At 44.2% G+C, this 26,956-nt stretch overlaps 1 protein-coding gene across 1 annotated transcript in view; it reads right to left on the reverse strand.

The window, feature by feature from the left end:
* Positions 1–7,015: 7,015 nt before the first annotated feature.
* The window catches only part of LOC127033216 (ABC-type organic anion transporter ABCA8-like), a 57,530-nt gene continuing 37,589 nt past the window's right edge, over positions 7,016–26,956 (reverse strand). The window contains exons 23-39 of the mRNA XM_050921003.1: positions 26,739–26,849; positions 26,121–26,294; positions 25,322–25,435; positions 24,790–24,906; positions 23,196–23,279; positions 21,465–21,556; positions 21,200–21,320; positions 19,420–19,537; positions 18,613–18,704; positions 16,121–16,299; positions 14,974–15,049; positions 13,755–13,849; positions 12,553–12,672; positions 12,029–12,169; positions 10,020–10,099; positions 9,478–9,533; positions 7,016–8,664 (exon numbers count right to left, since the gene is read on the reverse strand). Coding sequence (XP_050776960.1) covers positions 8,566–8,664; positions 9,478–9,533; positions 10,020–10,099; positions 12,029–12,169; positions 12,553–12,672; positions 13,755–13,849; positions 14,974–15,049; positions 16,121–16,299; positions 18,613–18,704; positions 19,420–19,537; positions 21,200–21,320; positions 21,465–21,556; positions 23,196–23,279; positions 24,790–24,906; positions 25,322–25,435; positions 26,121–26,294; positions 26,739–26,849 — 1,869 coding nt within the window. The 3' untranslated portion in view covers positions 7,016–8,565. The remainder of the gene's footprint in view (positions 8,665–9,477; positions 9,534–10,019; positions 10,100–12,028; positions 12,170–12,552; positions 12,673–13,754; positions 13,850–14,973; positions 15,050–16,120; positions 16,300–18,612; positions 18,705–19,419; positions 19,538–21,199; positions 21,321–21,464; positions 21,557–23,195; positions 23,280–24,789; positions 24,907–25,321; positions 25,436–26,120; positions 26,295–26,738; positions 26,850–26,956) is intronic.

Consider the following 26,956-nt stretch of genomic DNA (forward strand, 5'->3'; position numbering starts at 1 on the left):
GGCAGCCACATCAGAGAGCGAATGGGACAGAGGAAAAGCAGGTTCATCCTGCAAGGGGATCCTGTTGGGTCAGGGTGGAGCAGGGCTGGATTAATGCAGGGTCTCTAGAGGCTGCAGCGCAGGGCCTTGGATTTTGAGTCCTCTACCCCCCAATATGTATAATTTCCTGCATTATTCTTCAGATGGCAGCTGCAGGCCAGATCTGGCCGCAAGAGTTCCCCCTGTTATGCATCAGCTGTCTCTTCAGGCCTCCCGGGAAGCAGCAGAGTGCTCTGGAGCCTAGGCTATCCTCACAGGAGGGACAGGGAGAGGAGCAGAGGAAACACCCCTGCTCACAGGAGGGATTAGGGGAGCAGGAAATGCCCCACAGCTCAGGGTGGCTCCACTTCCCCTCCCAGCTCCTCCTTTCCTCCCCCCTCCCTTCCTGTAACAGCTGGCCTGGGACCGCGGGGGGGGGGCGGGGAAGGAGCCCTGGAGCTGCCCCTTCCTGCCTAGAAGGGGAAAGGGGAGGGGGATGAAGAACTACAGAGCAGAGGGAAGGCTGGTGAAGGGTGGGAGGGGGCTGGGAGCTAGAGGCAGAACTGATGGGGGCTGGGCAGGTGGAAGCTAGAAGGCAGATCTGATGGGCTGGGCACATGGGGGCTAGAAGGCAGATCTGATGGGGGACTGGGCAGATGGGGGTAGAGGGCAGAACTGATGGGGGCTGGGAAGATGGGGAGCAGAGGGCAGATCTGATGGGGGACTTGGCAGATGTGGGGTAGAGGGGCAGAACTGATGGGGGACTGGCAGATGGGGTAGAGGGCAGAACTAATGGGGGCTGGGCCCATGGGGGCTAGAGGCAGAACTGTGGGAGTCTGGGCGGTTGAATTGATAAGGCTGGGCAGATGGACTTCAGTTTATTTTCCCTGTTTACTAGCATGCCATGTATTTAATTTAGGCACTTTTCATTTACGTTTAAAACACACTGGACTGTGTTGATAGATGCAGACTTACAGTGGTACACCTGTAATCAGACACTAAAACAGATACTGTAAAGCAATCAGGAAATGCTGTGGGTTGTGTACTGTGCAGCACTTTTCCTCTAGAAAAAAGGCCATGCAAGGTGAGTATCAAAATTTCAGGCCGTAAGAAAGGGAAATTAGATGTCTGTTCATTTCTCGTGAGTTTAACTTCTAATTTTAGATCCACAGTTTTAATTGAATTAATATTAATAGCAGACTGCTTTAACAGCAGTGCATGTAATTATTCATTTGCAAGATCTTGTTGGAATATTGTCTACTGGCACACTCTCATTCTTTTATTGTGAGATTAATAAATACGAACTGGCACACCACTCTGGACAGTTTGCCATCCCTAGCCTATGGCAGGCTCGCTTGAGAGCAAACATTTGAAGTGCCGTTTGGCCCTTAAAAACGCCCTTTGGCTGCCAACATCTGTCCCCTGCCTTAGTCGGTCTGTCAGAAAATGTAACTGAAACTGACTGCATTAGGTAAGTAAAGCCATAGTATCACTGTGTATTACAACCTGTTACGTGCCAAAATAAAAATGGTTTTGTTCATTTTAACTTTCATTCTGTTTTACATTTGGACCGTATATCACACTGAAAAAACAGACCTGAAATAATCAAGGTCATTTTAACAATAGAGTGTTTGGCATCCCGCAGGTATGGCGGTAAACCAGTACACAGAAGAAATTGAATATGTAAAGAGGGGTCCCAAAACTGTAACAGCCCTGGGCCCCATCAAACTTAATCCAGCTCTTGCTGGAGGTTCGTTAGTAGAGGTGTGTAGGACAAGTTTGGCTACTGCACCTGTTATGGATTTAGGTCTGCAGAGTGGCCTATTTGGCATTAAATTCATCCTTAAAGAAATAAAAGCCCAGCTGCAGATATTTGCTAATTATTAGCATTCATTTTCCATTGCATTACAGAACATGACACCAAACTAGCACGATTTTAAAAGAAACAGCAACATGTAAATTCCACCAAACAAGCAGGACAGGGATCCCACTTAGAGGGCCCATGGAGGTACATCAGGGTAAACCTGGTACAAAATGAGAAGAGAATCAGGTGGGTTTACCTTAAGATTTTCTTCCCTGGAGTGAAGCTGAAAGGTGGAGTGTCACCCTTCGGACTGTCTGAAAAACAAAGTCCAAACACATATTCAGAGCATGTTGGGCAGATGACTTGATAAAAGAACATTTACAACATTAGGAGATACCAGCCAATTCAGTTCTGCAGCTTAGGGCTTGTCTACACCAGGGGTTCTCAACCTTTTTTCTTCTGAGCCCACCCCCACCCAACATGCTCTAAAAACACCATGGCCCACCTGTGCCACAATAGCTGTTTTTATGCATCTAAAAGCTAGGGCAAGCGTTAGGGGCAGCAAGGAGGGCAGTGTCCCAGGGCCCCATGCCACAAGGGTCCTGCAAAACTACGTTGCTCAGGCTTCGGCTTCAGCCTTGGGTGGCAGGGCTCAGGGCCCTGGGATTCAGAGCCACGTGGTGGAGCTTTGGTTTTCTACCCTGGGCCCCAGCAAGTCTAATGCCAGCCCTGTTTGGCAGACCTTCTGAAACTTGCTTGTGGCCCCCAGATTCCTGGTTGAGAACCACTGGTCTACACTACCCCGCAGTTGAGACAACAGTGACGTGAACAGCAATGCACACCATAGTGCTGCTCTATAACTCACCCCCTGTGGATGCTCCAGATGCAAACTAAAAGGTTTCTAGTTCACATGAATGTAATCCTCTCTAGACAGGATGCCCGAAGATTTTGAGGCTGTTAGATGGGGCTGTGGATGAAAAGAGGAAGTTCTATTATGGAGTATTGCCAGGAGGCTGACAGATGCTCAGGCCAGGCTAACTCCAATTGAAAACCCATACCCTTAATCTCACAATACCTTATGAGCGACTGAAGTCTCATTTGGATGGTACAGAGAAGGAAGGTGAGATTACAGGAGTGAGTAGGTGAGCTTCTGTGGCCTGCAATGTGCAGGTCAAACTAGATGATCATGATGGTCCCTTCTGACCTTCAAGTCTGTGAGGCACTGGGAGATTAAGTGATTAAGGAAGTTTGTGGCAGAGCTGGAGATAGACCCTGGACCTCTCTTTAATCCACATAGGATGACCAGACAGCAAGTGTAAAAAATCGGGACAGGGGGTGGGGGGTAATAGGAGCCTATATAAGAAAAAGCCCCCAAAATCGTGACTGTCCCTTTAAAATCAGGACATCTGGTCACCCTACATGCACAAGACCATCCTGCCTATCAAAAACCATACTGCATGAAAGTAGCTCCAGGTTACCCAAGTACAGCCCAGTTCACCACATTTTGTCACAAGCCCTTTGGTGAGCACATACTAGGGACTATAGTGCCATGTTCCCTTTGTTCAAGGAAAACAGTGGCCAAGGTCAAAGTGAAAGTAAACTCATGATCTGCTTTCTGTAGGACAGCACTGGAACCCATATAAAGCTGCTCAGGAGTCAGGTCGCATTTTATACAGGTGTGCCCTGAAAAAGAATAGCCAATTATCTGTTCACATACATTTACTGCACAAGTCGTGTACAACCCCCCAACGGCAGTGCTGGAAGGAATAGGACTGGTAGGGAGCATTTCTCTCCAGCCAGTCTGTGAAGATTAAATAAGAATGAAAACAGCTGCCACAAATCTATAGATTTGTCAAAATACCCATTGAGCCAAATGCTGCCGGGGGATGGGGGGAAGGTCCCACTACACAGCAGATAAATAAGCATAGGATAAATAAGGCAAAGCAGATGCTGGGCAGCCATTCACTCATTATCATTCAATTCTGCTTCTTCAACCACTTAAGACTGACAAAGGAAATCAGTTCTGGTAGCAGAGCAACAGATCCTCAGCTGGGGTGTCTTGGCATAGCGACACTCATTTACATCCAATGAGCCTGTCCCATTATATTGTAGCTGTGTGTTGGCAGGTGCCTTTGATCATATTTTAAATGGGAAAAAAGTCAGTCATTTCAGGACCTGAATTAGTTTACCAATCAGAGCGGCAAAAGGTATATCTTCTTCTTTGTATTGTTCCCCCTAAAGTTCTAAAACAGCTCAGCAGATGAAAAAAGTGTCTAGCCAGAAGAATCTTGGAGATTGAGAGAACAGCCAAAAACAACAACGTCTTTTCTTCAAATAGGGAAGGAGGATAGTTTTCCCAGCTGGAGGCAGAGATAAAGCTAAAGGAGAAGGGAATAGAGAGATCATATAAGTTATTGCATTATAATTAAATCATGCTTGAATGATAGAGGTTCATGAATTTATATTTTAGGCAAAATGGGAGCGATTGTGGGTCTGATTTTTAAAAGGTGGCCTCCACTTATGATTGTGCAGCTTTGTCCTCACAAACATCAGCTCATTTGCCCCTGGGCCGAGGTTGAATGGTAAGAGAATCTATCATGCCTGAACACAGGTCCTAAAAAACCAACAGGTGGGAACCTCTTTATCCAAAAGGATTGTGTGCCTATAAACTCTATTTATTGCACACCACAGTGTGTGCAGGCAATGCACTTCAGTGATCCCTGCTTTGCCTCTTTTCTCTGCCTAATATTTTTAAACTCGATGGATTGGAATACCCGAGTGCTGCCCGCTGGGCCTTCTCGTTAGGTTCCCTTCTCAGGACACTGTGCATGGACATGGAAGTATACAAGTGGAGACCGAATTGAGGCCTTGCTGAAAACAAGGTCCTGTACGGTTAACATAGGTGCTGTGAAAGGGTACAGGCTACCATAGCACTGCATGAGTGTTGGGATTTATCTACTGAGATTCATGAATGTATAGACTCCATCACTGTAGTATCTGAATGCTTCCAACCCAATTTGACCCAACCCCCATTGAAATCAGTGGGCATCTTTCGTAACTGAACATCAGTTGGCAGCAGAGGGTGCTTTGCAGGTGGATGAAAAAATGGTGCAAGTGCTAAGCTATGTCATGCTAAATCCAAGTTGAACCTTTATGTCTCTGAGCTGCAGCCTTTGTTGCAGTAGTTGTTACCAACCCTGACCGAACATGCGACTTGTGCATTGTCTGGCAGTTTCTGAATGAATATTTGGCTATTGGTCTATAATGGAAGGGAAAGGTGATCCAGTGGTAAGTCACAGAGCTCACCTGGGGCTCGGAGATCAGAGAATTGTCTGCTCTGCCGCAGACTCCCTGTGCGACCCTGGATAAGTCTCTTAGCCCTGGTCTACACGGGGGCGGGGGGATCGATTGAAGTTACATGAATAACGTAGCTGAAGTTGACGTACTTAGATCGACTTACTGTGGTGTCTTCACTGCGGTGAGTCGACTGCTGCCCCTCCCTCGTTGACTCTGCCTGCGTTGGAGTACAGGAGTCGACGGAAGAGCGCCCGGGGGTCGATTTATTGCATCTAGACCAGACACAATAAATTGATCCCTGCTGGATCGATCGCTGCCCGCCAATCTGGCGGGTAATGTAGCCATCCCATAGACTATTTCTTCTCTCTGGGCAAGCAAAGGCTTTGTGATGGTGTTATTCTTCCACCTATACATATTATCGAGTGCTTGCTGAGAGAACAATGGATAGAAATTTGGAGGAAGGTGAAAGGGACAGATTTTCGTAGTTAGTTTATAAGAATATTTCAACCCTTTCCAAATATGTCAGCCCAGACAGTGGGTAACCTGACCACCTACCAGCAAAAAGAGACAGGAAACACACAACCCTTTGTAACATAGGCCCTCAGTACAGAGTAACACAGCTGTGCCTGCCCTATTCCCCAGCAGGTGGAAGCATCTGTCCTGATTAGCCAAGGTTTTAAAGTTTGCTTTTCCTTTTTGATCTGCCCAAATCTTTTAATCTGGCTGGATTAGACCAGCTGAGTGCTCCCTGCTGGGGTTTCTTGTTATTTTTCCTTCTCTCCCCTGACTCCATCCCAGGAAACCACGTGCAGAGGCAGCTGGCTGCTTTTTGTATCTCCCATCCCGCTTTCCATATGAGATTCAATAGGATTTTTTTCGTATGAATTCCATTTGGCTTGACAGTTCTTTTTTCCTTTCAGAATACAAGACTCTTCCATAGCCAAAGGTGTGCTTCCCTTCAGATATCTGTATAGTCCTCCTGTTTGTTATGTACTGGCTAGTATGTATGCCCCCCATTACACAGAATCAAAACAGCTCAGTGTACAGCACAGGTTCTTGTGCCCACTGAAGTCAGTGGGAACCTTTCCTTCTACTTCAGTAGGTGGAAGAATAACTCCATCACAAGTATAAGGATCATACCCTTTTACTTCATTATTACGGTAGCTGGCAATAAAATATTATAGTGTTAAGACACTGAAGAGCTGATTGCTACTATCCCTGAGTGTGAATAACCATCCCAGACAAACAATCCCAAACAGTGGTGAACCCTGAGTATATGTATATCTTAAACAGTGTGCAGATCTGTAGCCATGTGGGTCCCAGGATATTAGAGAGACAAAGTGGGTGAAGTAATAGCTTCTATTAGATCTACTTCTGCTGGTGACAGAAACATGCTTTCGAGCTTACACAGACTCTCCTCACCCACCTTGTTTGTCTGTTGAGGGAGTTAGTCATTGCAGAATGAGAAGTAATATATTGTGAAGCAGTTTTGAAAACCAATACCAGGTCCTTGTGTATGATTCAATGTTCAATGGGTAGCTAGCGTGTGACACACTTGGACTATGACACAATGTCATTCTGTTGCTTGGAGGGTACAGTCCATTGCAACAGTCAAGCTTAGAGGCCACAAATGTGTGGCTCAGCGAGTCATGAGTCAAAGGATCTTAAGTGCTGTTGCTAGGTACCGATGGAGGATGGTGTTTCTGGCAGTTGCAGGTATTTAAGGTTCCAGTAGTAGTGAGAAATCTAGAAAGTCCCTGGCATGTAACAATTCCAGCTGATGCATCCAGCTATTAGGATTTTATTCACTAAAACTGTAAACAATGTAATCCTTATAAAGTTGGGTTTGTAATTTATCAATGATTCATACATAAGAACTACGAGTAGTACCAGGAGTATTGCATTGCTTTTTAATTTTTTGTCATTGTCTTTGTCTCCTACAAATAATACTGAAGAAACAGAATCTCCCTTTGATGTCAGTTCTGCTCTTCTATTGATGTCCTATTGGCAGGTACAGGAACAGCAAAACATTACTACCATTAACATCCAAGAGGAGAACGTTTTTCTTCTTCATATATTTAACATATCTTGTAGCAAGTAACCTGAAGGTCCAATACTATAAAGAATACTCCAATAAGGAGATCACTCTGGTAAATTGCTGGTAACAGTGTAAAAGCATCAGACTCAGTTAATAGCAATCACATCTCCTGGGTAGAAGATTGTTGACTCTTGTCCCATATAAGCACTTGGGCTCACCGACAGAGATGACACGACTGCTGTACTGTTAAGGGTGTTGCTCCATTGATGAGAGATCCCTCTATCCATAAGGTGAGGGGAAGCCGAAAAAACCCAGGGCACTTACAGAAAGACAGAGATTATCGGTCTCTTACTTACACTGCTGCAAATCTAAATAACTCAGCTGCAGCCAGAGAACTAAAACCATAATCAGTCTACTAAAGAAAGCAAAATCAGGCCCAGTATATCCAATCACCTGTGCACTGTTCATCCCTGTAATACATGAATCCCCGCTGACAGGTTTATACATGTAATCCAGGGGTAGCTAACCTATAGTTCCAGAGCCACATGCGGCTCTTCAGAAGTTAATATGCGGCTCCTTGGATAGGCACCAACTCTGGGGCTGGAGCTACAGGTGCAACTTTCCAATGTGCCAGGGGGAGCTCACTACTCTACTTCTGGCTCTACCACAGGCCCTGCCCCCACTCCACCCCTTGCTGCACCCTCCCCTGAGCCTGCCATGCCCTCACTCCCCCCACACTTCCCCCCAGAGCCTCCTGCATGCCATGAAACAGCTGATCAGTAGGTGTGGGGAGGGAGGGAGAGGCGCTGATTGGCAGGGCTGCCGGTGGCTGGGAGGTGCTGGGAGTGGTGTGTGGGGGGTAGCTGATGGGGGGCTGCTGACATATTACTGTGGCTCTTTGGCAATGTACATTGGTAAATTCTGGCTCCTTCTCAGGCTCAGGCTGGCCACCCCAACATAGTCACTTCACCACCAGTATTTAATTGAAAACTCTGTAATGTGTTTTGGGTGATTTGTGTGACAAATGTGATATCAGTTCAAATTTCTGAGCAGGTGGCTTTTTAAGATTCAGTTCTGTTTTTATCATATTTACAACTAGAGATATATTGAAATTGGACTGATTTTGCCTGTGAGCTCCCTCATCTTCTGCTATTGGCGGCCAACCCCATTTCTGGTCCTTGGCCAATTTTCTAATGCAGCCCCATGTCTCAGAACATTTTCTCTACTCCAAAAGGAAATGTGGCCATAGCCAAATGGAAGTAATCACAAAACAGTTTTCATGATGACTGGCTGAACTTTCCTCTCTTGACATTAGCATAATACAATGTTAGTACTGGCTATAACATCATATATAGTTGTACATGCAGATATTGTTTGTAGCAGAGATGTAGAACTGTGGTGCCGAGCTTTAATGATCATTCTGTTGAAGGAGTTTCCATTCTGCTGTACTATCCAGATTCATCTCAAAATCCTCTTTCTCCTGCTCTCTTGAAAGCTCTAAGAACACCTGAAAGGTGAAAGTTAAAGGAAGGGTCTAATTAATTCCCAGGATTGGAAACAAAGAGCTCAAATAATTTTGTTTTAGATTGAGATCTATTTATCCAACAATCCAAAAGGCAGATTTGACACAAAAAGATGTTGCAATGAAGAGAGAGACATGGCATGAGAAATTGTTTCTGGATTCTAATGCAAGAAGATGTGAGCTATCAGAGGACAACAGAATTATTTCAAGTGGGGAAGAAAAACCATCACAGGATCAAATTCTAACATCAGTTACAACTGAGCAAACTCACTGGTAACCATTGTTTTGAATATTTGTATATTGGTGTCATTTTGCACCTAAATAGAAATTCCATATCAAACCATATGGCCTTGCAATAATTATTGTTCTGTGTTTCTGACAGGTACACAGCATACACCTCAGGGCTGAGATGACAACCTTTATACAACTTACTGACAACTCTCATTTAGGAGGCAGTGTTCCTAGTGCACAGGGCACTGGATGGGGACTCAAAAGACCTGGGTTCAATTTGTGGCCCTGCTACTGATTTGCTGTGTGACCTTGGGCAAATCACCTCATTCTCTGTGCCTCAGTTTCCCCATCTGTAAACTGAGAATAATGATGCTGGTCTGCTTTGTAAAACACCTTGGAATGTCCTGATGAAAAGTGCGGTGTCAGCTCCAGGGATCATTATTACTTGGACTGATCTTCACACTGACATTCTTTAGAATACATTAGTTACCAGGTTAAATATGTTCATTTTTACACATTGTATTTTCTTGCTACTGTCTCTGAAATATTATAAACAGCACACTGTACCTGTTCCAAAGTGGACTGGGAAAGGCTGTATTCCTCCAGGTCAAAGGTACGTTTAGCTGGACAGAAATGAACACACATTAGAAATCTCCCCCAAACATATTTAATGACTTTAAACAATGATTCTTCATGTGTTTGGTGAGTCCTTTTTGGTTAGTTCTCCTCAGGCCTAACCCTAGAGAGGTGCAGAGGACACCGCTGCACAAGCAACTGTCTAGAAGTGCTCCCAATAGCCTGAAGACACCCGCGTTGCAGAGACACCATCTATGGCTGTATGGAACAATGGATGGGGACAGCTGCTTCCCTTTTTGGCCAGTTATGACATTTTAGAGCATCCACAGGACTGCTCAACAGGCCCCAAAGTTGTAGTTCACAGGGCCAGAACCTCAGCTCAGTATAAACTGCCTTATCTCCATAGACTTTCATGCAGTTAGGCCTATTTACACCCACAGAGGATCCGGCCCAAGCTTTTTTGACAGAAAAATATATAGATTAAAATGCGATTGTATTACAGAGATTCCAACATTTGACAACACCCCTCTTACCTGCCTCCAAATTGAAAAAGGCCTGGGACAGAGACTGCACATTTTCCATTGGTATCTTATAGACCATCAAAGAGGAGTACCTGAAAGAAGGAACGTGCAGAAGGTGACCAGAATGTTTAAGCAATGATTGGCTCACAGTCTATACGTAAATGCACAGAGAGAAGATTTTGGATGGCAAACGGCTCTTTAATCTAGCAGACAAAAGCATAACAGTGGTGCTGGAACACTACGTATAGTGAGGGTGCTGAGAGTCATTGAATCAAACTGTGAACCCTTTATATAACAGAAACCACTTCAAGCCAGGGTGTGCGGCAGCATCCCCTGCACCCCTCATTCCAGCACCTATTATAACACATTCCGGTGGCTGAAAGGTGAAGCTAGACACATTCAAAGTAGAAATAAGGTGCATACTTATGGTGAAGAGGGTAATTAACCACTGGAAAAAACTTACCTAGTGATGCCATGGATTCATCCTCTTGAAATCGTTAAATCAAGACTGGATGTTTTTCTAAAAAAGTTATGCTCTAGTTCAGCCAGAAGTTACAAGATTGAAGTAGGAATCAGTGGCTAGAGTTCTATTTCATGTATTATGCAGGAGTTCAGACTAAGGGCTTGTCAACAGTACCCGCCAGATTGGCGGGCAGCGATTGATCCAGCAGGGGTTGATTTATCGCATCTAGTATAGATGTGATAAATTGACTGCTGAGTGCTCTCCCATCGACTCCAGTACTCCACCAGAACAAGAAGCACAAGCAGAGTCGACAGGACAGCATCAGCTGTCGACTTACTTCAGTGAAGACACCGCGATAAGTAGACCTAAGTATGTAGCTGAAGTTGCGTATTTTAGATCAACCCCGCGCGGTAGTGTAGACAAGTCCTAAGTCAATGGGCGTTTTGCTAATGACTTCAAAGGATCCAGGATTCCACTCTAGATGATCATAACGGTTCTTTCTGATCTTGAAATATATAACTATGGGAAATGGGGTTCTCTCTCTTGTGAACACACACAACAGTCATCAGCCTTCCTATTAAGTTTGTATGGCATATCCCTTTCCTTTACCCTTCATCTGCTTTTGCCATTCAGATTGTTAGCTCTCTGGAGTTGGGACTGTATGTTGGGATATAGCACCTAATACATTAGGATGTTAACGCAAAATAATACAAATAATTTGTGGGTAATTATGCATACAAGAGAAGCGGGAGTATTGAAAGCACGTGTCCACTCATAGTAAAATTACTTTGTCATGGAACTTGTATCCTTATTCAAATTAATATCAGTGGATTCAGAAGAGAAATATTAGGAAGCCAGGTTTTTTTTGCACTGGAGTCACAGAGGAAGACTAAATGATGAATGATTTTATAAGGGTCTCACTAAGAGAAAGAAGGTTGGTTCCCTGGAAAGTTCATCTTTTTTATTTTACTAGTATGGAATGTCCAACCCCCAAATGGGATATTTAGAAAAAAGTTAAAATAACAGACATCAGCCTGGAAAATATTCCCAATCAAACTGATTAAAATTGTTTGTAGAACAATTTCTAAATGTCCCTTTTCAAAATGTTAACAATCTTCTTTTGAAAATTCATGTGTTGTCCAGCTTTCAGTGTAGTGACCCTAGACATATGGTCCATCATAAGGTGTGCATACTGAATTGGACATACTAACTTTATTACTGTTTCCTCTGGCCCTGATGATAATTAATACTCATCCTTTTTAATAATCTTCCTGGGCCTATTGCTATAACCAATTGCCACTCTTCGAAGCCATATTCTGGACTGGTGAGCAGGAGGTGTAGATGGGCTCAGCTGGTGTCCTACCCTCTCCAGCCTATCATCCCCTGGCTTTGTGGATGCCAAGATTCATACACCTCACACACAAACTCAGATCTCTAAGTTAGCCCACTGTTGTGCCGATCACATCCAAATTCATATAGCATCCAAGCCCACTAAGTAACCCCTGAAGCACAGAGGCATTTGCACTGTCAATAAGGCTCCAGCATTCTTTTAAGTTACCGTTCCTGACGTGCTGCAAGTGGGAAGATTCGTGTAATCTCTGCATGGATGAGATCAACTTGTTCTGGGTCCTTCACTTTAATTTCCAGCAAGTAACCTTTGCCAAACTTGCTTTTCAGGTACTGAATGGAGCCAATACAGCTGCAGAGGAGAGAAGCACAAAGTGGATCACTCATCAATGGTTCTCACGACTCTCTTTTAATAATTGCAACCACATGATGTGAAGAAAGTGGTTGAATTCATTAGTTTTTCTATTAGCTCTCTAGGGGAAGGATTGCTATTAGCTCAGATTCTTCCTAAGTCTATCCATCTTCCAAGGCAGGACATTTACTTTGTGTTTAAGTTCCGTGGAAGGAGCAGTATCACTTAGCAAAATAAACTGGCAATGTGCAAGTACTTAACAGCGGCTTTGCGACCGAATTTTGACAATATATATTTAATGTTGGTCCCTGTATTTTGTTTTTATCCAAAGCTGTATTAATTTTTGACACTTATATTCCTCTAACGTATCAGCTGCTTCTTACTGGAGCTTCCCAGACACCATGATGGCCACTCGGTCACACAATGCCTCAGCCTCCTTCATGTAATGGGTTGTCAAGATGACTCCTTGTTTCTTATTTTTCAATGCAGCACGAACAGCTGTCCTGCAACCAAAAAATACATTTGATCTGCAACATACAAACTCCTGAGAGTATTTTCCTGCATTGCTGCTCTGGCTTCCAGAAAAGGCAAAGACATGTAACTTTCCTCCTACAGCTGCCCTTTTACAATAATGAAAGGAGAAACGAATAAGCTAAGGAAAATAGCAGAACTTGCATGATCACTGAACCTTCAGCGTTCAAGGCCATTGGCGTGGAGAGCTAGGGATGACTGGCAGAGAGGAAAGATTGGCAGGGGAGTGAGGAGGAAGGACACAATCAAAGAAGAGAAGGAAGGTTAGAAGCATAATTGTGGCTTGAGGGTAGCTGAGAAAGCAAAGAGACCGAGGCTGGTCTGGTCTATTTTGTGCTTAGAAAATGATCACTGATATTTTCAGAGTGATCACAGGTAAATCAGGTGAGAGTCTAGGTGGGGGAAGGGTAGGAGGTGACACTAACAAGGAACCTAAACCTTTAGAATTGAAGTGCCCCTTGTTGGGTTTGCTTATCCCCTTACAAGTAATGATCTGCTACAGTGCAAGGATTCAAACAACCACCAAAATATCCCTACGATTTGTTCTGAAAGCAAGGGCCTTTTGGATTTCAGACTATTTTATGAGTATGAATCAGAGAGAGGGGTCTAGGAGTAGCTAAGTCTGGACTGAAAATTCAGACCATCTCTCCTGCTTCCACAGGGCTGGATTCTGCCAAAAGAGTTTCGCTCACTTGCATGGCTCACTAAGATGTCAGACAGCACAGCAAAACCTGACTGCCGGGAATACAAAGGCTGCCCTGCTCCAAATCCTCCCAGGGCACATAACATACCCAACATGCCCCCCAAAACTACATGCCACTTGCTGTGCAGGCAGCACCCTGTAACGAGTGTAGTAGGCTGTCCTCTCCTGTGCTGTGCTGGGAACCTCCATGAGGCCTTCTCCTTCCCAGAGCCTCAAAAGCTCTTCCCTCTCACCTACAGCAGTTGGCCCAATCAAAGATATTACCTCACCCACCTTGTCTCTCTAACAAGCCCAAGAAGCACTCAAACAGCAGGTTTCCATGCTGCCTTCCAGACAGTTAGCTGCACTCACCACACATGATGTTGCCCCATGGGGTCCATTCCAGTCGACAATTCATCCAAAAGGATCAGCGTTGGCTTGCCCAGCATGCTCAGTGCAAAACACACCTGATGGGGGAGATCACAAAGTCAGTGGCTTTTACCTTCGCAGCTTGCACTGGTCTCATTTGTAGTAACTGCCTTTCACTCAGCAAGGTCATAGCTAGAATGGCTCAGATGGTTTAGTGGGGGCAGCCCCTTTTGTATAATGTGCCATACACTTTGAGGGACTGTCAACATATGGTGAGTGTAACTGGTATGAAGAAAGCAAGCTTTGACTGAATTTGCAGGGAATGGGTAGGTCAGCCATGTCACCCATGACATCTTCACCATCTATTCAGGCTTCTCCAGTGATTCTGACACTGTACAGTAACCCACTCTCTGCTAAAGAAACAATGTGTAACATATCTTTCTCCTTTTCCAAGATACTCCAGAGATCATTGTGAATTCACTCCTCTTCATACCCCTGGTCTTTGGAGAACTTCAGATCCAGATCCAAACTGCATGAATGGTCCCTCTCTCTCTCTACTGGGCTGACCCAAAACCTCAACCTCAAACACTCCTGAACTATATAGAAGTTCAGATCCAGAATTTTAGGCTCAGGTCCATCTTTAATTAGGAATCCAGAGCAGGGATGAACCAACTATAGAGCAATGCACACAAATACAACTGGAAGCAGCTCAGTCCTTTTCACTTGCCATTCCAAAATAAAGAATGATTGAGAAGGATCTTCCTGGAATGGTTCATCCCCATCTCTAGACACTACTGAGCCATCCTTGCCAGGGCTGATTTATCCCTGCCTTATAGATAGAGTTGCTACCTGTCCAGGTTTTCCCAAGATCGTCTCTTTTTTGAGATAGCTGTGCTGGGAAATCTGTACACACCACCAGCTGTCCCTTTTTATAGGCTCAGAATCATTTCAGATGCCAGAGTTTTTTGTACTTCTGAGATGGCAACTCTACTTACAGAAAGTGCAAAATATTTGCCTTTTGTGTACTCTAGACAGCACCCAATAGCACTGACTTAATACCCACAAAGCCAAAAGCATCAGCAGGGAAAAAGATCCCCAAACTTCCTGAAAAGACAACTTGAATTCTTCCTTCTGAACCCTTCAGGGAGGGTCCAGATGGAAACTCTCACTAAGAAGTGATGGGTTTTAGAACATAAAACATAGGAAAGAACTAAATCCGTACCTTTCTGCTTATTCCTGCCGGTAGTTTCTTGGCTGGTTTTTGAAGAAGCTCCTGAACTTTCAGAGCATTCACTACCCTGATGGGTAGAAAAAGTGAAAAGAACCTATCAGTCATATCTCTCCCTACGGAGCCACTTGAGGGGATACCTGCTCATTCCTGTCCTTGAACCCCTCTGTCTGTTACGTCATAATCATTTCTACAGCCACCCTTGTGATCTCACAAAGCATCACTCCATCCTCCCGCTCCCTGCCCAGCCTTCTCCAGCAACAATGCCATTCTTGGTCACCCATTTAGCCACTTCTCTCATACGTGCCTTTCTACAAAGCTCTCTATGTACGGAACTCCCCCCACAAAACTAGCCAGTAAAAGCCATCGGTCCTCCTTCAAATCCCTTCTTCAGACCTCAGCCATGATGCTCGTGTCAGCTGATAATAAATGGCCTCTCATTTACTTTTTAGCATGTTTATTTATTAAAAGGTAATTGGCTCAAAACCATCCACCCAGCTATCCTTCCTCCTGTGTCCCCTATTTGTCACAGACGCTGGATGTGTCTTAGAAATTAAAATACACGTTGCGTGTACCCTTCAACACTAGCAAGCCCTGGTCCTGGGGCTCCTGGACCCTCCTACAGTACAAACAACAACAACTTAGAACAACAATAACAAACTGATACTAGTTACAAACAAAAACAACCCCTTCCCAATTTTTCATTATGAAATTTCCAAACCTTAACATTCTAAAATGTGAACCCCCCTGAAATTCTTATTTTCCTGTATAGCCATTAGAAAACCTCTCAGTTTTTTGCTAAGTACAAACATTTTTGCCATTTTCCACACTAGTCATTCCCATTCCAGTGGCCAAAAGAGAAGTGACCAGGCAAACTCCAGCTTTCACAGCTAGGCCCTATGTACCCAATGAAATGCCTTACAGGGATTTTTTAAATGTTCCCTGTTCTCATCTCATTTAACCTGAGCAAGGAGGGAAAGAGCTCCACATTTTCTTCTATTTCATAGGTACACAAATGTGATAAAGGAGCTGGACCAGAAACAGCTTTAGACAACATGTGAGCAGAGGTCGCTAAAAGTGATTAAACACAATTACATCCCTCCACACCCCCATGGAGGCTGGAATCATTTTATTTCTGTACCGTTTGATAGTAACAGCAGCATCTTCTTTCCTCATCCCTTTCACAGCAGCATAAACCTCCAGATGTTCCTGAACAGTAAGATTTGGCCAGAGAGGGTTCTCCTGAGGGCAGTAGCCTAGAAAGTCGGTTGTGTCCTCTTCTGGTTGAGAAGCAGCTGCATCTGCCCCTTTCATCACCACCTGCACAAACAATCGGTTTATTCTGGGCTCAGAGATACAAGTGTTTCTTCACACTGTTTACAAACTCTTCTTCATAATGGAATCTGCAGACCTCACCAAGGGCCCAGCTGAGGGCTCTGCAGGTTTCAGCTCTGATATGGCCCCACTACTTCAGCAGGGTCACAAATAAGGGAAGGGAGACAGGGAAAAGAGGTAAAATGCAGTCTCCTTTTTGTAATGTTGTGGGGAAGGAGTGAAAGGAATGGGGCTATAAGATTAGGGGGAAGCTAATAGGAAGGAATTATTTACAATGTTCATGAAAGGAACCTTGAGAGGTCATCTAATCCAGTTTCCTGCACTCATGGCAGTATTAAATATTAACTAGACCATCCCTGACAGGTGCTTGTCCTACCTGATCTTAAAAATCTCCAATGATGGAGATTCCACAACCTCCCTAGACAATGTATTCCAGTGCTTAACCACTCTGACAGTTAGGAATTTTTTCCCTTGTTGCAATTTCAACTCATTGCTTCTTGTCCTGTCCTCAGAGGTTAAGGAGAACAAATTTTCTCCCTCCTCCTTGTAACAACCTTTTATGTACTTGAAAACTATTATGTCCCCTCTCAGTCTTCTCTTCTCTAGACTAAATGAACCCAAATTTTTCAATTTTCCTTCATAGGTCATGTTTTCTAGACCTTTAATCATTTTTGTTGGCTTCTCTGGACTTCCTCCAATTTGTCCACATCTTTCCTGAAATGTGGTGCCCAGAACTGCATACAATACTCCAGCTGAGGCCTAACCAGTGCGGAGTAGAGCGGAAAAATAACTTCTCATGTCTTGCTTACAACATTCTTGCTAATACAGGGATGTAGTTGCTTTTTTTGCAACAGTGTGTAGCGGGGCGGTGGGATACCCCACAGCCCCGCTGAGGGACAAACCTCCCCCAACCCCGCTGTGGGCAGAGCTGCTGGGTCCTGCACCCACCCCTCAGAGGTCACGGCGCAGACCCAGAAGTATAAAAGCTGACCTGCAGAGCTCAGTAAGATTCCAGCCACCACTGGGACCAGACGTCTGCGGCCGCTGCCAGCTGGAGCTCACACCCGGCCAGCCGAGCCTGCCCCGCCCTCGCTACCCCGAGGAGGACTGGCCGAGCCTGCCCCGCGCCTGCTACCCCAAGGAGGACTGGCCGAGTCTGCCCCGCGCCCGCTACCCCGAGGAAGAGCCGGGCCTGCCTCTTCCCAGCTACCCCGAGGAGCCGCTGAGCCCACCCTCGAACACTTACCCAGAGGAACCGATGGTGGTTGAGACCACTGGTGATGCTACGACAACTCACGTACCCGACGAGGGTAAGAGTGGACGTAGCCCGGGGGCTGCCGACCCCAGTCTGGCTGCAGCACTGCCAGAGCCAATGTCAGTGTGTTGCGGCCAGGATCCCCACTGACAGCAGCGAGTCTCTGCCGCTGTTAGGGTCCTGGGCTGGGACGCAGTGGAGTGGGAGGGCCTGCGTCCCCCCTGACACCCCTCCAGGGGTAGCAGACTCCCCCTTTCCCTGGCCTGAGGAGGCCAAAACCTACTATTGAGGCTCAGCCCTGCCTGAGGGCCCCAGCATACTGACTCTGTGTTTGCTGCCCCGCCCTGACCTAGGGCCGGGCTTAAGACTATTGGTAGAGAGGCGGTGGGATACCCCACAGCCCCACTGAGGGACAAACCCCGGCCGAGTTGCACTACACAGTGTTACATTGTTGACTCAGATTGTACTGCATTAGCAGGTCCAAGAGGTGGACAAAATGGAGAAAGTCCAGAGAAGAGCAACAAAAATGATTAAACACGAATGAACACATCTCAGAACAGTAGCAATTAGGCTGCAGCACCCAAATCCAACAAGTCAAGCTTTTCCCTCTGTGTAAGACAATGTTTGGAAACTAAGGCTGCATGACTTTGATGTCATTATTGCAAATATATAGTAGTTTATTGTAAGTTTTGCACTCTTAGGGTGAAATCCTAGCCCAGTTGGGTATGTGTACATTGCATCTGGGAGCTAGCTTCCCAATTTAACAATAGCCATGTAGATGTTATTTTGATGCTGCGACTCAGGCTGGAACTCGGGCAACCTCCAGGCTACTTTTAGTGCTCTAGCTTGAGTCCCGCGAGCATAAGTTTGTGGGCATGGGCTGGGAGGCTCGCTTCTAGATGCAGTGTAGATATATCCATTGAAGTCAATAGATATACTCCCATTGATTTCAATAGGACTGGGACATAATCCTGGATTTTCAGCTTTCGGTTAGTATTCGGAATAGACAATGCTCCTTCTCCTCTTTCCCAGGTTTCTCCTACCTGTCCAGCAGTTAGGGACGTGTCTCCAATGATCACCTTTAGAGTTGTGCTTTTGCCAGCCCCATTGGGTCCAAGTAGCCCAAAAACCTCACCTAGAATAAAATGGGCAGATGAGTACCATCTACTGGAACAGCTAGCAACTGTGCATCACTACAAGAAAGAGGGAACAGAACCAGGGAAATCTGACATTTTTGCAAAGAATTGCAGCTGTTTTTCTCTACAGGACTAGTGTCTCATGCAAATGTTTTGGATTACAGTGCAGAAGGCTTTTATGTTTCCTGAAACTGATACACTTGATGGTCTGCCATTTGTGCTGGTGATACAAATATGTACTCAAATCTCTGAACTGGTGATGAGATAGAGAAGCATTCCTGGGTCACTGATTTAAATTCCACCTCAGTTAGTAGTAGTCTGGAGAAGTCTGCAAAATTTAAAAGATTCACCAGCATAAATGAATTCAGAATATGGCCTCCAGTACTGAGGTATCTATATTACAAAATCAGCCATTACTATTTACATAAATATTGGCAATCTTAGCAGAGAGATGGAGAGAAAGACCAGAGATTACACACCCATCTAATTCCATAGATTAGGTTTGAGAAAAATTAGCCAGGTAACGTGAGGACCCTTGCAACAAACCTCTACCCAAAATTTCTTGATTTGTCATGCTTGGTGCCTCTGATAAATAGAAGGCTTCAGTTACCAGTGGTGTTAATCCAGTGACTTTCCCAAGCTCTAAATATTCTATTAACCAAAATGCATAACATTGTTTTTAAAACCTCTAGTGAAATGCTTGTTTGTTCTGACCTTCTTTAACGCAAAAGGAGACGTTTCTTGTGGCAACTTTCTTCCTTTTCTTAAAAATGGAGCTGACCTTCTTGTCTTTGTATTCCTTGCGCAGACTGTTGACGCTAAGGATTGGTCGCTATGGAACAAAAGTCAAAAATATGGGTATAGCAGATATGGCCCAAGCTGAGAACTGAATGAAAGATGATCAAGAAAATTGTTCCTTGGAACTCATTTGATATCACAAACTCTTCATTTCCTTCCTCTGCTGACATTTAAAAATTTACAGTTGATTATTATTATCTATGTGGACTTGTGGATTTATTAAGCACAATTTGAGAACCAGCTATCTATTGCTCAACACCCAGCTCTGAAAATGCACATGGTAAGAAAAAGTTGGGAGTTTCTGAGGCTTGTGTGGTTGGTGACCTTGTTACTGAAAAATCACTTATGGACATCACTTGTGACTACAGCCATTTGGGAATTTTCTGCTGGAATGATTTTCTGGCAGAAATGCAATTTTTTTCTTGGGAAGGGATCCCCCTTTCCAGACAGCACTGCTTGTGACTATGGCTGGTGGAAAATTTTCCATCTAAACTTCTTTTTGATGGCAAATTGGGCTTTCCAATTAATTAAAACTTTCACAGAAAGTGTCTGATTTTCTTGAATATTTCCACTTTTTCATTGGAAAACTGGAAACCAAATAATTTTTGGTTTTTGGATGAAAACTGTTGTTTGACAAAAAAAATCTACAAATAATCCCATTTCCTGACTAGCTCTGCTTGTGACACCAAGAGCCTGTTAAGTGTTTTCCAGGATCCAGGGCCAGCTTTAAGCACAAAGCAGCTTGAGGTGCTGCCGAGGCTCTGCCAATTCACAGGCTGACCTGCTCTTCCTATCTGGCAGTAGGATGGAGAAACCATCTCTTCTCCCTGCCAGTGACGTCAGCCAGAGGAAAATAGCTAATACATGAGAAACTCTCTTTTGCTTGTGTTTTCCCCATGATCAGGAAGTATCTTTGTGTAAAAAGTCTTGAGTAAGATTAAGCAGCTCCCTTGTACTCTGGCTCTAGGGTGAAGACAAGGAAGACTCGCATAGCATAAAAACAAAGCAGAAATGGATGATTCTACTGCAAAATGAAATATGTAAAGAGCTAGCATTTAACAGCACTGCGCCTTTGGTGGATCAGAATGAAGGCCTGGTGAAGATTAATCAGATTTAAAGTGAGGCTAATTGCTATGCATTACGCTGTAGTTAGAGCGACATCAGCAAATGTTTTATTACAGAAGTCTGCAAAATTTAAAAGAGCCACCAGCATAAATGAAATCAGAATGTGACCCCCAGTATTCAAGTGTCTATATCACAAAGCCAATCATTACTATTTGCTTCAATATTGGCAATCTTAATAGAAAGATGGAGGAGCGCCAGAGATTAAACACCCATCTCATTCCATAGGTCGAGTTTGATAGAAATTGGCAGGCTAATGTGGGGAGATGTGCAGTATGCCTCTACCCAATTAATGTATTGTCATTATTTAGGTTGGACATTAGGAAAAAATTCCTACGTGTCAGGGTAGTTAAGCACTGGAACAAACTGCCTATGGAGGCTGTGGAATCTCTGTCATTGGAGGTTTTAAAGAACAAGTTAGACAAACACCTGTCAGGAATAGTCTAGTTATTACACAATCCTGCCTGAGGCACAGGGGATTGGACTAGATGACCAGTTGAGGTCTCTACCAGTCCTACATTTCCATGATTCTATGATTTCATGTTGGATGCACATTCTCCTTATTCATTTTTACCTCTTCCTGGTTCTGACAGGGCATCACGCTCCCAGCTTTCATTCTTTCAGCTTGAACATCTTCATCTTCCCCTTCAGTCTCTTCAGGGTTTTGGCGGAAGATCTCTTTCCTTGGAGAAATTCTACAGAGAAAAGAAACCAAACTCAGAGGCCTTTAAGCATATGATACAGAGGCAGATTTCCACATGTAGCTCCTGTGTCATGAACACCTGATCAATTCAGCCTGAAGCTCAATTCAATTCGTATAGATTCTGTTTTGCACAGACCTGAAGATTGGATCCTCCCTCGTAGTTTTTCTTCCGTATTTCCACTCCAGACATCGCAGAATGAAAATCAAAATAATACAGTGCAGGTATGGCTGGAAAACAAGCAAAAGACAATGTGTGAAATGCCTGAATCCATTGACGTCAATGGCGAAACTCTGATTTACTTCAGTGGAGCCAGGAATTTCACTCAAATACTACTTTTAAAATTTCAGATTTTAGCATCCTGTGTGAAGATAAACAGAGTGCAAAAAAGACAGAAGCATGGCCTAGTGATGGGCACACAGGACAGAGCAGGAACAACCCAGATCTAATACTGGCTCTGACATTGACTCAGTGTGCCCTTGTTGTCTTGCCAGAGAGAGCGAGGATGGATTATAGCTCAGTGGTTAAGGCACTCACTTGGGAGGTGAAATCAGTTCTACCAAGGTAGCAAGGATAGGGAAATGGAGATAGTGGTGGGAAGCAGGAAGATGCTATGTTTTTTTTCAACGTCTTTATTAATTATCTGAATGATCGGATGGAATGCACCCTCAGCAAGTTTGCACTAAACTGAGGGTAGATATACTGGAGGGTAGGGATAGAGTCCAGAGTGACCTAGACAAATTGGAAGATTGGTCTGAAAGAAATCTGATGAGGTTCAACAAGGTTAAGTGCAGAGTCCTGCACTTAGGATGGAAGAATCCTATGCACTGCTACAGGCTGGGGACTGACTGGCTAAGCAGCAGTTCTGCAGAAAAAGACCTGGGGATTACAGTGGATGAGAAGCTGGATATGAGTCAGCAGTGTGCCCTTGTTGCCAAGAAGGCTAATGGCATATTGAGCTGCATCGAGGGAAGTGATTATTCCCCTCTATTCGGCACTGGTGAGGCCACATCTGGAGTATTGCGTCCAGTTTTGGGCCCCCCACTACAGAAAAGATGTGTACAAATTGGAGAGAGTCCAGCGGAGGGCAATGAAAATGATCAGGGAGCTAGGGCACATGACATACGAGGAGAGGCTGAGGGAACTGGGCTTGTTTAGTCTGCAGAAGAGAAGAGTGAGGGGGGATTTGATAGCAGCCTTCAACTATCTGAAGGGGGGTTCCAAAGAGGATGGAGCTTAGCTGTTCTTAGTGGTGGCAGATGACAGAACAAGGAGCAATGGCCTCAAGTTGCAGGGGTGCGGGGAGGAAGTCTAGGTTGGATATTAGGAAACACTATTTCACTAGGAGGGTGGTGAAGCACTGAGTGGGTTACCTAGGGAGGTGGTGGAATCTCCAGCCTTGGAGGTTTTTAAGGCCAGGCTGGGATGATTTATTTGGTCTTGGTCCTGTTTTGAGCAGGGAGTTGGACTAGATGATCTCCTGAGGTCACTTCCAACCCTGATATTCTATGATTCTATGATGCAGGAGTGAGGGGAGAGCCTTCAGAGAGTTGCAGATGCACAAAGGTATACGCATGCCCAATGCTGTGAAGGACGGTAACCCTTGTACTGTCCCCCCTCAGGTAGCTGGAGTGGATGGCCCCTCCTTACCAGTGAGATGTTGAGCCCTCAATTCCCCCTGAAGTCAATGCGGGGGGTTGAAAGGGCTCAGCACATCACAGCACTGGGCAGAGCATCTTTTCTTTTCTTTTTTAAAATCTCAGAGCAGCAGTGTGAGAAATTGTCTGCAACGAAACTCCATTCAGCAAGAGGTGGGGGTTGAAAACAGGAAAACTTCACATCATCTTAGAAATGGAAATTGGTTCTTACTGCCAAGCTAGCTAGCAAGTGTAATCTGCTCAGCATCATTTCTTCATCTTCTTCCCAGAGGGCAAATGCATGGTCTGATGACACCTGCGTAAGGATAAAACAATGTATAGATTATGAACAGCAACATTTTCCAGCATAGAGTAAAAGTGAAAACCTACATCCTTTGAATGTAAGATAAGATTGAATGTATCCCTCTGTGTTTAAACACATATAAGCTCACCGCAATGCTTATGGCATTGTTAGGGAGAGCATATGGGACCTTCCTAGACCTCTGTTTCAAAGGGGCTTTACAGTTTATCATTTGGCTGCACAATTACTTGGCACTTCATTGGTTTGGTATGATTGGACTCGGTCCTATAACTCAATAAGAGATCGAGGTGATACATCCCTGAACCTCCCACTTCCACCACATCCTCCATCTTCTCCTACATCTTAACCCTCTTGCTTCCTGTTTTCCTCCCACCACTGTTATGTTCTCCCTCCCACATCCATCTCCTACCTTTTCTTACCCCCACTAGACTCTCAGCCTACCTTCCACTGCTCCTTTGCCTTCTTTTTCTTGCATCCAGCAACCCTTCCCCAAGCCTTGCTTTTCCCTTCATCCTCATCATTTGCTGCCATCACCTCCATCCACTCTGCCAGTCTCTTCACCTCTAACTTTCCCCCATCCTCAATTTACCCTCTCTCCCCTGATCTTTCTGGAATGCCCACCATCCACAGTCCCTATATCTCCCTCCATCTCTGTCTGCAGCTGCCCTCTCTGATGGTGGCACTCTTCTCACAGCCCTTTCCCAGTGTCATCTCCAAAGGACCATCATAGAGCCACTAGATTTCTCCTCTCCTGCCATTTTCAACCCTTCTCCAATCTCACTTCTTCTCCTGCCTCATTCTTCTCCAGGCAGATGTGACATACTGCTTCCCTGACTCCTCCCCATCCACCTTCCTCTTCCACATTGATTTCTGGCTCTGTCCCTTCCTCTCATTACAGTCCCTCACGTACTCCACTTCCATATTGACCCCTTGGGAAAACAACCTGTGCAGCTCCTTAGCCAGCTGCCTCCTTGCCTTCAACTCTGCACCAGACCTTCACTAGTCCACTACAGTCACTGGCATAGGGCTTACATTTGGGGAGAGTGCTCATAGATACAAAATACCACCACAAAGCCAATTCCAAAGACAGGCTGAGCACCTGCAAATTCCCACTGCAGTCCAGGGAAATTAAAGATGCTCAGCACGGCTTAGGATTTGGCCTACATATTTGGTTCCATCTTCCCAGTGAATAACTGCAATGCTGCATCCATCATATGCTGTTTGGATCAATATTTTGTCATGTGAGTAGTTTTCTATAGATGCAAAGTGGCATTTCATCATGCAGTAGAGTTGGGAATTTTGGTAACTATTATTGGTAGGAATCATGGCACTGGTGTGAAATTTTAACCCAAGGTATCATATTTAGCAAGACTGCACCTGGCAGTGTGCTACAAACAACTCATCTGACCTCTTTGGTTTTTTTTTAGGTTTGGTTTCAACTTTTTCAAATCAAAACTAGAAAAAAAGTTTATTATGGCTGGAGTTTGTTATGTTCCACACGCACCTGCACAATTATTCTTATACAGCCAGCTAACGTATAGAAAGGAATCAAGGCAGTGAGGATGGTCGTGATGAAGGCCTTATTGGTTGCATAAGTAATTGCATTAAGCATGAAAGAAACCTAGAAAGCCACACACAAAAAAAAAAAGCAACACACTCATTAGTCCACTTGAAGAGAAAATTATATATATGTAATTTTGCTTCTCTAAAGATATCAGCTTGAGAGCATTGCCCCAGTGAGCATGCTCCAACTGCAGGTATCTTAGCAGTTATGGAATGTCCTGCTCAGATGCTAGACAAGTGGGAAGCAGGAGCTCCTCTTAACCTCTGAATCTGAAATCTAAAGGGAGATCCAGGTCCAAATTTTGAAATTGGCACCTATCCTTATAACAAGCTGAACAAAAGTGGGGATTTCATCCCGGAATTATGTTCTCTGATTTTTTTTCTGTTTGATCCATCTGTAATTGTCACTATGATAAAATCTGATCTTCAATGACACTATGACACGCGCCCCCCCAAACCATTCATGTACTTACAAATATAAAGATAAAAGACCAAAGGTCACTGTAGCTTTTCCTTTTGCGAAAAGCAAAAGAGATCACGTAAGTGAGGACAACAATGGATGCTGCGTAGCCAAATATAGACGCAACCTGAATGGAGAGAATCAGAATGAGCATCATGCCAACGCACACAATAAGTAACACAAAATTAGACGATAAAAATGGTATCACAGACATTTTTGATGGAACATTTGTGCTATCTAACCCTAACTATAGTGAAATTGGAGCTGGGAAAGGATGCTACCTTAGTGAACACAGCTTCCTTGCAAACTGAAAACCCAATAACATGCTAAGACTGGACAGCTATTTATCCCTTCTGAACATGTATGTTGAAATTTGTCCTGAAAAAAAGTGACAAACTTATGATAATGTGCAGTGAAAAATCAGGCTTATATAGCCAGGTGATGGGCACATTTCTCCCTCTCTCTTTCCTGATATAGCACTGTTCTCCTGTACAACACCGTTGCTGTAATTCTAGGATTGAGATTCTCCAGAAAAAGACAGTCAATTTGACAACTGACAAAGTGAGGTGGCACGGATTTCTTAGAGTGTTAAACTTTTCTCTAAGGTCAGCGCTTGCTATGTCCATTAATGAAGATTTCAAGCCTCCCAAAGTTCAGAATAGAAAACAGGTGCTCCGATACCAGGATGGTGAAAGATATTCAAGAACCTAGAGTATTTGGATAACATTTTTAAAAAGTCAGACCTCAATTTTCCCCAGTTATTTTATTGTTGAAGATGAATTTTCCACATAGTTTATTAACAGGAAATTTACCAAAGGTAAGGCTAATATTTCAGGAGTCAGACTATCTTCATAACTAATTAAAAACATAATCCCAGTCATTGTGAAGAGAAGAACAGAGCAGAGAGGAATGTCCACCAGAGCCTGGCCACACCAATATGCTGAAGGGAGCATGCCTGAAGTCCACAGCTGGGAGTGAGCTTTTATCTGGGAAAGGAAAGAGAAGGCAGTCACTCAATTGTCAAATAGTTACACTGAATGAGATGGAATGGGAAATACATTCTGGAAAAATAGATATTGAAAAATAAAAATACTTGTTTAAAATTCTGTTACGGGAGGGGATATGAGGTTGGATAATCCAAATTATGGCTCTGATGCTGCAAACACATCCTTAGCTTTGACTGCTTATGTAGTCTCACTGAAATCAATCTTACAACTCACATGAAGTATGTGCATAAGTGTTCGTAGGATTAGAACTAATGGGAGAAGTCAGAAGAATAGCGCTCGAGCGCACACACACACATAGTTTTTCCAGTTGGGAAACAACACTGACATGGTTGGATTTCTCCATAGATCTTTACAAGATGTGAAAAAGCAATGATCTACTGTTAAAAACAAGAAACCCAGCCTACCCAAAGTATCCATTCTTACCTTGTAATCACCTATGCTGCTCATTGCAAAATGAGGTGCAAAACCAGAAGCTAAAACAGACATGAAAATAATGGAATGCCAAAGTAATCTCATTTCATGCTCAGATGACATCTAAAAAACAGTAAGCAAAAATGGCAATATGCTTTCATACAATGGTCGTGGGTGCTTATGTAATGCCTATAAATAATAATAATAGAACAGATTTTAAATAATGTCAA

Source organism: Gopherus flavomarginatus, chromosome 12 (assembly GCF_025201925.1).
Source record: "Gopherus flavomarginatus isolate rGopFla2 chromosome 12, rGopFla2.mat.asm, whole genome shotgun sequence".
Taxonomy (NCBI): Eukaryota; Metazoa; Chordata; order Testudines; family Testudinidae; genus Gopherus; species Gopherus flavomarginatus.